Source organism: Alexandromys fortis, unplaced genomic scaffold, assembly GCF_014885135.2.
Source record: "Alexandromys fortis isolate MF-2015 unplaced genomic scaffold, M_Fortis_MF-2015_v1.1 scaffold_103, whole genome shotgun sequence".
In the NCBI taxonomy this organism is placed as follows: domain Eukaryota; kingdom Metazoa; phylum Chordata; class Mammalia; order Rodentia; family Cricetidae; genus Alexandromys; species Alexandromys fortis.
This window is the reverse complement of record NW_026067978.1, coordinates 6,209,869-6,221,255: the sequence shown is the minus strand read 5'-3', so window position 1 is coordinate 6,221,255 and position 11,387 is coordinate 6,209,869. Positions and strand designations below refer to the sequence as shown.

At 50.8% G+C, this 11,387-nt stretch overlaps 1 protein-coding gene across 1 annotated transcript; it reads right to left on the bottom strand.

Moving 5' to 3' along the window:
* Positions 1-2,561: 2,561 nt before the first annotated feature.
* Sap30l (SAP30 like) lies at positions 2,562-11,166 on the bottom strand. The gene is made up of 4 exons (XM_050157655.1): positions 10,512-11,166; positions 7,027-7,149; positions 4,874-4,972; positions 2,562-2,937 (listed from the first exon to the last, which is right to left on the bottom strand). Exons 1-4 carry the CDS (start codon positions 10,707-10,709, stop codon positions 2,809-2,811), a joined length of 549 nt encoding a protein of 182 aa, XP_050013612.1. The 5' UTR covers positions 10,710-11,166; the 3' UTR covers positions 2,562-2,808.
* Between the last annotated feature and the right edge of the window lie 221 nt (positions 11,167-11,387).

Sequence of the window (11,387 nt, the reverse complement as noted above, 5' to 3'; positions counted from 1 at the left end):
GATGAGCACTGCTCTCCCCACAAACCCTGTTGCTCTTGAAGGCAGCAGGCTCTGGCTAAGCCAGCACAGGAGGCAAGGGGCTGGCCGCTTTGATCACACAGCAGCCGGACACTTGAATAGCTTTGTCTTTCTTTCTTTCTTTCTTTCTTTCTCTTTCTTTCTTCCTTCCTTTCTTTCCTCTCTTTCTTTCTTTCTGTTTGTTTTTTTGAGACAGGGTTTCTCTGTAGCTTTGGAGTCTGTCCTGGAACTAGCTCTTGTAGACCAGGCTGGCCTCAAACTCACAGAGATCCGTCTGCCTCTCCCTCCTGAGTGCTGGGATTAAAAGCATGCGCCACCACTGCCCGGCTAGCTTTGCCTTTTCTTCCAGCTGATGTTTTGACCGGCTGAGAAAGAGAGCCCCGGTCTCTACTTCTCCAAGGGTGTGTGCATCTGAGGATGAGGATTCTGAGGTGGCTGGAGGGCAGATGTTCTGGACATAGAAACGTGGACCAGACTGAGCTACTGCCACATCTTGCACAGAACTGAGCCTCTGCACAGGAAACTAAACATGATGCTGAAGAAACAATGATACAACTTAAATGCCCACAGTTTGGCTTAAATATCAGGAAGCTACATTTTCTTCCTGGATAAGACACTGACATTTCCACAGGGCCAGTTAAATTAAAGGTCCTGTCTGTCTTCAGACACTAGCTTCTGTCTCCGTTTGCCTCCACCAGTGTTGGACTGAGACCAACTTCTGCACAGAGGTGAGGACCGAAAACATCCAGGGGACACCTCACTAGCCCTTGCTTGCAACCAGGACCCGGTTCATACTCTACACACACCTATTTACACACGCTCCATCAGGCTGCAGTTTGCTTGGCATGCATTTGAGCTCTCTGGGGGCTTGGCCACGACGGAACACATTGCAAGTTAGTGACACTGGAGGCTCCCGCCCCCATTCCACAGAAGCGAGACCATCAAACATTCCTTCACTCACTCAGTGTGAGGTTAACTCTGATTTCCGAGATGGTGCTCAGGGGAAGCCATCTGGGAGATGTTAAAACTGCTGGGCCAGGCCTCTGCTGTCCTCTTGTTAGTTAAGGCTTAAGAAAAACTCAAAATTGAAGTTAAACAGGAAAATGAGACATCTGACCAAATGTATACTAGGCTGGTTGGAAATTAGCAGTCTTTTTCTCTTATCCTCCCACCCACACCCTTTGTCACACTGACTGGAGATTCTGCAAACATCTTTGGATAGGAAAGCTCTGCTCTCCCAGGATGCTTTGGTTCTGACATAACTAGACAGCAGAGTCTGACTCGAACAATGAGAAAAATTAATACTTCAAAGATTTCCTTAGCAAACGCTCTCCCCAAAAGGAGGCAGATCCTGCCTTTCTCACTTGAGCATCGGGTGGCAGTGACTTGTGTTTCCCTTTTTTTTGGCCTTACAGGGCCAAGGAGTCAAGTCCAGCCACACTGTCTTCCCACAGCTGGGCTTCTGAGCAGGAACCATGCGGGAGCTGGGCAGTTCTCCTGCAGGTTGTCAACTAAAGACTGGAAACATGACACTCTATCTTCGCCAGAACACTTACTGCCAGGAGCCTAACGGGTCAGTGGTATATACCTCACTCTGGGTAAAGTGCAGAAAATTCTCAGGGAAGGCTATGGTTTGTTTAAAACTTTAAAAAAAAAAAAAAAAAACCTGTTGGGCGGTGGTGGTGTACACCTTTAATTCCAGTACTCAGGAGGCAGAGGCAGGGGCCAGCCTGGTCTACAAGAGCTAGTTCCAGGACAGGCTCCAAAGCTACAGAAAGACCCTGTCTCGAAAAACAAACAATTCCCCCCTAAAAAACAAATAATAATAATAAATTTCATTTATCTATTTTGTGGTGTGTGTAGAGCCAGTTCTCTCCACTACATGGCCAGCAGGGATTAGAACTCAGGCTAGCAGGCTTGGCAGCAAGTGCCTATCCCCGATGAGCCATCCCCAGGTTCACTGTTTTGTTTCTGAGACGGGGTCTTTAGCCTAGCTTACTCTTGAGCTCTCTACCTTGTCCTCCTGAGTGGTGGGACTAAAGCATGCACCACCGTGACCAGTCTGTGATATCTTCGTGTCAATTCTAGAATCTCAACGGACACGTGCAACTGCCCAGAGGTTCTTGTGGAGGGGCAGGGTTTCCTCCATCTCTTAAGCAGATGACTTACACATGGTTAAGCAGAGAATAACACAAATAACAGGTCTCGGGGGTAGGAGGGGTGAAGCAGAAGCTGCATGGCTGTGACAGCTCTTCAACACACCCTAAGTGCCCACTGCATAGAGGCCCCAGAGCAATTGGGGGACCAGTGTCAAACTGATTTGCTACTAAATGGTAAAACTTGGAATAAAGTAGCATGCCTGTGTCCCAGCCGGCAAAGGCCAGTCCAAATGTGGGCCCACTCTGTGCTTCCACTGTCACTGAGCCATGCCGCCAGGGCTGAGTCCTGGCCGTGGCAGCCTGGTACTGCACGGTGACCGCCAAAATGCACATCACCCAACATCTCCAGGAGAATTGATTTTAAGCTCTGTTGAGTATTCAAGACACAGTTTTAAAATTCCTTTTATGATACTGTTTTTTCAGTCTGAGCAGTGAAAGTCTTTCTATACACATGCTAACCTGTAAGAATATAACCCTCTTGACAGAGAGATTTACAGTATCCATCATTCAAACTTTATTTACAGTAGATGCGAACAGTCCTTATGGGCTGAGACGTGCAGACACCACCTGTCAGCAAGCATCGCACCGCTGTTCTCTCACCAAGGCCTCTGCCTACCCGGCCGCCTGCGCCTCACTCCAGCTGCTTGCTGCCCTCCGATTTCTGGTCCAGTCTGCTTCTGTTACTCTTCACCATGTAGATGAAGTAGGCAAGCGTCTCTTTCTCATTCACCGGTATGTTCCTGAAGTGTCGGCTCACAGTCTACACGGGAGGAAAGACCAAAGTCCCTTAAGCTACGTGCACATCAGGGCCCTACATCCTACACTCAGTAAAGAGGGAACAGGAGCTGCTTCCGGAAGCGACTGCCTGGCATTTAGACTTGTCAAGGAGCTGCAAAATGTAGCAGTCCCTTGCTCCAGGGCTTAGCTGCTCTTCTTTTGGACTACCAAAAGTGTACCACTGAGGCCCAGGGTACCACCTACATACATACAGAGATATACTTCAGTAACAGCTAGTCATCCCTGGCATGGCTTCAGTATCCTGTGGTGTAAGGAGGCTGGACTTCCTTGGTTGGCCATTTGCCACCAAGCCTTTCAGGCTCTGGAAATGGACCAAAAAAAAAAAAAAAAAGTTTTTAAAAATTGTGTCAAGCTCGGTGTGGTGTTGAATGCCTGTAATCCCAGCTCTCAGGAAGGTAAGACTGATGGGTCAGGAGTTCAAGATCACCAGCCTCAGTTGCCTTGAAAACACACACATGCAATAAAACAAAACAAAAACCACCCCAAAACGTCAAATGAACAGTCAAACAGATGTGTCTGGCTCCAAGAATTCCTCTAAGAGGGGACACCTGCCCCCGGGAAAGTGTGGCAGTCTGAAGGAGAGTGCTCACTGGCCATGTCCTGCTTCTGTTGGCTTTGCCCTAGAGAAACCCCACTCTTCTCCTAGCTGCTGTTGTGCCTCTATGCTGGCGAGGGAAAGGCTGAAGAATGAAGACATGATGGAGGTGGGTCTTGTATCTTATCTGTTGCTTTCATTGAAAGATAATAAAGAAACTGCCTCGGCCCTCATAGGACAGAAAATTAGGTAGGCGGAGTAGACAGAAGAGAATGCTGGGAAAAAGAAGCTGAGTCAAGGAGTCGCCATGGTTCTCCCACTCCAGACAGAGGCAGGTTAAGATCCTCCCTGGTAAGCCAGCTCGTGGGCTACACAGAATATTAGAAATGGGTTAGAACAATATGTAAGAGCTAGCCAATAAGAAGCTGGAACTAGCCGGGCCAGGCAGTGTTTAATAGAATACAGTTTCCGTGTAATTATTTCTGGGCATAACCTAGCCATGCGGACGGCCGGGTGCCGGGGATGCAGCCCCGCCGCATCAACAAAGACACATCAGACAGACCCAAACCCAAGCCGGCCGGGTGGAGGTGGTCAGGGCAGATGAAGAAAGACCTGGAAATAATAAAGTCGCTGCATTGTGTTTTTCTTTTCCCCACCTCTCAAATTTTCTACAACAAAAGGCAGGAGAAATAAGAGAGATGAGGAATGCAAGTACTGTGACATGTGCCTAGAAGGGAAGCTGAGGCAGGAGAGTCACTTGAGCCCATTGGTATTGGTACATACAAGAGAGAGACAGAGAGATGCTAAGGGTGACCTCCTCCCAATTCCCACCAAACGAAGTTAAGAACTCAATGGAGAAAAATATTTTCTTGGGTGCCACGAATTATATAGGAAAAGACTTCCATTAACTCCAGAGGTCAAGAAGGGGAGTGCGTAGGTCCTGGAGCGTGAGGGGGAAGTTCACTGGTAGATGATTTGCTTAGCATACACATGGTCCTGGGTTTGATCCCTACTACTCAGAGGGAAAGAAAAAAGGTCCCCAAATCTAAAGGCACAGTGGCTAATCACACTGATACACCTGAAAGGACTGGTTCTATGGAGAACCTTGTAAAAATGATGCCATGAACCAGAATCAAGAGTCCTCAGGTTGCTGTGTGACTTTAAGAAGGTCTACCCATCTCTGTGCATGCTTCCTTTGGGAAACAGGACTTTCTATTCTGTGTGGAAAGCTCTTGATTCTGTCATGCAAAAAAGGACAGATTTGCCTCCAGAGCATGGCAGAGATGCAATGAGTGGATGATGTGTGGGAGGGCTGGCTAGGATCACAGGAGCACAGGCTGGGCCTCTCTGATGGTCTACCTACTTCTGCTAGCTGGGCCTTGTTGAAGCCTGGTCTGGTCTGCAGCTTGTAGTGCCGTTTGTAGCGTCGGAGAGTGTTCACCTGCAGCTGGAACAAATCAACCTAGAGGAGAGGAGAGACAGTTATGTCTGAGGCCCTTGGCCGGGCACACCCTAGAGAGGGTTGAGGAGGGAAGAAGTCGGAGACACTGTTCACCAAGGACTATGACTAGCAAGGAGGCCAAAGGCAGTTAGAAAAGGGTTCTGTGTGGATGGAGGAGGGTGGGCAGAAGAGGGGCAGTAGAGAGGATGTGAGAAAGAGGAGAGGAACGGGAATGATTCTGAGCATGGAAACTTGGAGCAGAGGCTGAGCTTGGGCAACAAGAGCGCGGCGGCATGTCCTGGAAGGCAGAAGGAACTTGGGTTGCGGGTTGGGTAGGACTGGGGGTTTGGGGGAACAGGGAGCCCCTGCAGCACAGAGCTGGGCTTCACTGCAGGCAGAGTTAGAGGACACCAGGGTGTCCAGAAAGGCCAGCTCAGGGACACTGGAGGAGATAAGCTAGAAAACGGACTGACAGAGCTCCCAGGGTGCATCTGAAAAAGAGGCTCAGGTTGATCCACCTGCATGTCAGGGCCAGGACCTCTGCAGATGGCTGCATAAGGGTCTAGAAGAACCCTCTTCTCTTTGTTCAGCTAGCCTAGCAGGGAGCGAGCTAACCAGTCATGAAATATGGAAGGTCCAGAAAGGGTTGCCTTCACCTGCCTCCAGGAGAGAGGCTCTTGCTTCAGGCAAGTGGGACTCACTTTAAAAAATAAAAATAATAAGAAGAAAAAAAGAATGAAGCCTGGCAGTGGTGCACGCCTTTTAATCCCAGCACTCGGGAGGCAGAGGCAGGGCGGATCTCTGTGAGTTCAAGGCCAGCCTGGTCTAGAAGAGCTAGTTCCAGGACAGGAACCAAAAAGCTACAGAGAAACCCTGTCTCGAAAATCAAAAAAAAAAAAAAAAAAAAAAAAAAAAAAAAAAAAAAAAAAAAGGAAAAAGGAAAAAAAGAATGATTAGCATGAGGGTCCAGAATTCCCCATCATTTAAAGCATTCTTGGAAACCTTTTCTAAACTGTTTGGCCAAAGGGATTAAAAAATAGAATGTCTTTATAATAACCATTGCTTGTAGCAATAGGAAGATACCGGAAAGTAAAGCTGGGGAAGGGACACAGGGAGAGGTACAGGGACAGGGCCAAGCCTCACATGCCCCTCCACGCCTGCAGACCGAGGCCCGCCTACTTCTACTCCCAGCCACGAAGTGTGCTCACAGGCTGTCACCTTATGAGATAACAATGTGTCAAGTACTCAGTGCACATTGGACACAGTTACTCTTCTGCAGAAGCCCAAGTGAGAACACTCTAGAAGGAAACCCAGCTATTCCTTCCTGGAGCCCCCTCCTTAACACACAATGAACTCTTCTGGGTGAGACGCTAGGGTGCACGGTATTGTGCAGTACTTTAAGGGGGCGCATCCCGAAGGATATGTGGCAATGCCTGCAGACATCATTTTCACTGTCACAGCTTAGGCAATGTCATGGGCCTCTAGAGGTCAGGGGAGTGGTGTTGCTGATGATCCTATAATACTCAACTTGTGCCCCCCCACTCAAATGTCAAACTTCAGCACCTGTTAAATGACTGCGGTGTGTCTCTGGGGAAAGCCCCAGTCCAGCTGGTGACACTGACAAGATGCACCTTTATTTTCAGGTCAGAAAAGAAGGGGAGAGAGCTGCTCAGACCACACAGGCTCAGCATTAACTTTAAAGGCAAGAACAGGGTTTTAAAAGCGGCAACACCGTGGTCAGGCACTGGCCAGGTTCAAGAGGCAAAGTCCTGCAAAAGTCTACTACAGAGACCATAAGCAGAGCCTCTAGCCCCCCCTGGGACCTCGGAGCCTGGGCCTGTCTGGAGACCAACAGGGCAGGCAGAGCAGCTCAGCTCCAAGCTTTCAGAGCCAACGTTACTGAAAGTCTAGAACAAGTCTAGAAAACACATTTCAAACAAACCACAGCAATGCAAGCAAAGATGACTGGTTAGTTCAGAAAACACAATAGCCGGGGAAAGCTGGAGTCAGAACCCACTATCCTCATTCTCTGGCTGGAGCGGGGCTTGGGTCACAACCAGCACTCTGGCTTTTACCTCAGGAGTGTCAGCGTCATGCTCAGGGGAGTCTCCGCCATCGTCACTCGTCTTCCTCTTCCTTTTATTTCGGACGCTCTGGATGAAATTTTTGTGGAAGTCACAGATGTACAGGTGCCTTACCTGATGGGAAGAGACCTAAAGTCAGTGTTAGCCTGTAAAGTCGTGAACCTCCTCTTTTGGTCAGGTACTGGGGAGAGACGGATGAGTGAGGCAGGCCACAGTTTACTACCTTATTGCTAAAGGCTACAGAGGATACAGAGCGCTGGGGGTACAGTTAAGTGCACGAGCAAATGTCCAACTTGCCCCCCACCCCCCAGTGTATTAGCATCCAAGTCTCTCCACAGTATGGGAAAAGAGGGAAAGATGGCTGGAGCAGAAAGACTGGCTTTACAGGTACCAGGAGGAATTGTGAACTTGAGTGAGCAGAGCCGGGCAGCAGGGACTGTAGAGATGGCACTCACAACAGCTACTACTGTAGGGTCACACTGAAAAACTTGACTCCCGCTACTTTACATCCGATCCACGAAGGATCGGAGAGAGACAGAATTCTCACAAAGCAGAACCACATAAAAGGGAGTGGGTATTACCCTGATTTTCTAATAAACACTGGAGCATATTAGTAAAGGTGCCAATAGCAGCTCAAATGTGAAGAATGTGTTTTTATTTAAGAATCTAAGTGCCACCATTGCCTGGAGGAACCGTTCAAAAACGCTGCAGAACCCAACGCCTGTTGTAAATGGCTCTGGGTAGGGACAGCTGGTGCACAAATGTTCTGGGGAGACATCTGAACTGGAGTTTAGTCCCTAAATCCCTAAAGATAAAAGTAAGCTGACAGGAAGTCACCATCAATTAATTCAGGTCTTTTTATGGAGGAACTAACAAAAACTGTTTAGTTGGATGATTATCGTTTCGCGTGGTTGGATTAGTGAGTCATGAGTCACTTTGAGTTTATACTGTGATGCTGTCTTGCACACAGCAGGCGCTTAATAAGTGCTGAGGCACCAACATAGTCACTCTCATACCGGAAAACAGCTTATGCTGGTGAAAGTCACCTCTTGCACAGTCACAAGTTGGGATGGCTTTGCCAGATTTCACTCTGACAATGAACTTTCAGATGTTAAGCATGTGTCACTGTCCTAAAGAGTAACTCCCAGGTGATACAAGACCACAGGATGTGTGTCCCCTGTCCCGCCCCTGGCAGCTGGCACTCGGATAGGCAAAGCTAGTATGTGCCTCTTGAGAGAGCAAGCTGCATCTCTCCAGTGTCAGGGTAAGCTGGGAGAGCAGCAGAACGGGATGTTTCTAAAGCTTAGATGGGAAGATGTCAGCTCCAAGGCCCCCCAGGCCTTGGTAAATCTTCCTTTCTGTGTTACATTTCCTTTATACTATTCCCAACCTCAGCCACTCCCCAGAAGCAGAGAAAAAGCATGTCAGCTGCAAGTTGGCTATGTCTTAATACACTACAGAAGCTTCCAGGGCCCACCTGAAGGGCCGTGGTGTCATATTTTAAAAGGGCACCCATTAGATCCTCTTACAAGACAGCCAGTCTCTGTCCTTAACCATGTTTAAGTCTGAAATGCATTTCAGCAACTTCAGGACTCAGAGGCCTTTGTGGGTGGGGTGGGCGTTGAGGGTGGGAGCAAAGGCTCACTGTGTGGTTATCTCCCCCCTTCCCCCCTCCTGTTTCACTTGCTACAACAGCTAAAAATTCTTGTAACACAGCAGTTACTTGGGATTGAAGTCCTGCCCAAGTCTGTGGGATGAAATAGAAACCCTTTCAGAAATAATGACGCTACACCACCTTGAAATGGACTGAGACTGTGCTTCCAACCACACGCCTTCCCCAGCACGGCCTCTGGGAGCTGCTGCTGCAGGGCCAAAGGGCCTCTCTTCCTGATGATGTGTTGAGATGCTCAACACTGCTCCACACGGGCTTTCCCATGGGCTGAGTCGGTAAATGGAGTCTCTACTGCAGCAACAAACCATCCAGATGTGGGGAATGCTCACAGAAATCCTTCCAGCAGCCCACACAGGAGGCAGGCACTGTTTCCAAGTGGATAAATTCAGTGCCATCCTAGAATTCCCTTTTTATGCCTACATGTGATTGTCAGGGGACACCTTACTGTCTAGCCAGTGTTTGCTCCGTCATAATTCCATTCATCCATTCCTCATTTATTTATTGACAGACATTTGTAAAAAGAAAAGTCCCCATCATTAAAAAAAAAAAAAAAGGCAGCACTATTCAAAAAGAGCCAGACTATACTGGCTAACTAAATAAAACTGAGTGTCTAAGAGAGGAGTCTAGAAGAAAAGATGATGAGCTTGGAAGCAAGACAGGTTTAGGAAATTAGCCAGCTTCTAAGTGCGGTGTGCACTTGGCACCATTGCTTTCTACCCCCAGTCTCAGTTTCGGCCACATCATTAGCATAAAGATAGACTCCCCCCCCCCTTGAGGTAACAGGTAATGCTTGATTGTCCCTAACTCAGTGGTTCTCAACCTGTGGGTCGCGACCTCCTTGAGGTCACGTATGTATTTACATTCCAATTCGTAACAGTAGCAAAATTACAGTCATGAAGTAGCAACAAAATAATTTTATGGTTGAGGGTCACCACAACATGAGAAACTGTACTAAAGGGTCGCAGAACTGGGAAGGTTGAGAACCACTGCCCTAAACGTTGGCCATTAATCATTCAAGTTCCCTTAATATTAAGAGTTCCTTAACCCGGTCCCAATTCCTAATCTGGAAGCTGCCACTCAGGGCTTGCAGCAACAGATGTCAGACTAAAAAGTTCCTAACCAGTTGGCAATAGGCACATCTTCAGAACCGTTAACAAGAGCAGGTGAAATCACACAGGAAGTTTCCTATAATTAGCCACAAGGCAATCCCATTCAATTTTAAATGTCCGCCTCCGTCTGCATTACCAAATAATGTTATCCATCAAGAAAACCGGTTCCCTGCCCCCTTCCAATCACATCCGCTGCAAGAGTCATCTAAGACCTGGCCTTGTCCTTATTTCTGCCACATCTCAGAAAAACTCATTCGCTGCCAGCGAAAGCGGGCTCTGTGCTGCGCTGCAGAGACGTAGGCCGCGGGAGACAGGAAAGTCGCGGCCACCTTGCTAGTGTCTGAAAGAACGACAAGGTCCCTGGAGGGAGGACGAAGTTGGAGAAGAGCCCCCGGGTCCCCTTGTCACTCCTTACCCCTAATTCTTGCAAAAGTAACCCACCTCTCTCTGTTCTACTATCCGGCGCAACAGTGACAGCTGCAAACTGCTGTCACTTTTCCCAGGCAGGGACAGTGTGCTAAGCCCTCCTCGGCCCCCCCCAGCCCCCCCCCTGGGACGCGGGCAGCGTCGCGGAGCACAGAGCGGCCTCCACGATCCTGAGTCCCCTGTCCTGCACAGACCGCGCGGCGAGGCCCAGCGCACCGAGCGTCCCCGGGGTCCCTTCCCGCGGCCCTGCGCTGAGCCCTGACACTCACGCTCTTGTCGATGTCCAGCTTGAGTTTCTTCTGCGAGATGCTCTTCTGCACCCTCTTGCTGAAGGAGGCGTTGCCCGCGGGCCGGACGCAGCGCTCGCCGTCCGCGATGAGGCAGCAGCTCTGGCCGTAGCCCGGGGTGGCGGCGGGGGCGGCAGGGGGCCCTTCGCGGCTGTCCTCCTCGGTGCTGAAGCCGTTCATTTCCCCGCCCCGAACCGGCCCCTCCGGGGGAGGGCCCCTGTAGGCCACTCCGCTGCTGTGAGCCCCGCGGGGCAGCTCTCCGCCAGCCCCGCGCCCGAGTCCCACGGTGCGCCCCGGGTCAGGCGCTCTCTGAGCTCCGCGAGGCCCGGCTGCTCTGTGCTCCTGCAGCCCGGGCCCCGCCGGGGATGCACCCGCCGAGACTCCGACCCGGGCTCGCGAGGCTCCCCCGGGATCCGGGCCCGGTCGCCCTGGGGCTCCCGAGGCCCCCGCCGGCTCCCGCCTGCTCCGCGCCGCGCTGCAAAGTCTCCACCCCGCGGCTCTCCACGCGGGGGCCCGGCCTCGAACCTGCCGTGTCCGGGCCCCGCGGTGCTCACGGCCCACCCCAGCGCCCGGCCGCTCGGCGGCGCCCCGAGTCCCCGCGGCAGCCCCTGGGCCGCCCCGGCCGCCGCCCGCCCGACGCGCCGCACCACAACAGTGCGCTCCCCCCGCCCGCCGCGGCACAGCGGAAGTCCCGCCTCCGTGCGCGTATTGGCCGTACTCTCTGTATGGGCGGGGCCACCGTCGCCGCTGACGTTCCTCATTGGGCGCTGCCGCTGCCGGTCTCCGGTGCCAGGCTACTTCCTGGACTCTGCTGGGATGGGTTCAAAGTAGAGAAAGTGCAAGAGGGAAGAGTTGCTC

What these genes read in the sequence shown, in the direction of transcription:
- Sap30l (XM_050157655.1), bottom strand. Translation starts at nt 10,709, where the DNA reads ATGAACGGCTTCAGCACCGAGGAGGACAGCCGCGAAGGGCCCCCTGCC. An exon ending in ATGACGCTGACACTCCTGAG is followed by an intron (nt 4,973 to 7,026) that starts GTAAAAGCCAGA and finishes CCTCTCCTCTAG; the next exon opens with GTTGATTTGTTCCAGCTGCA. An exon ending in ACAAGGCCCAGCTAGCAGAA is followed by an intron (nt 2,938 to 4,873) that starts GTAGGTAGACCA and finishes CCTCCCGTGTAG; the next exon opens with ACTGTGAGCCGACACTTCAG.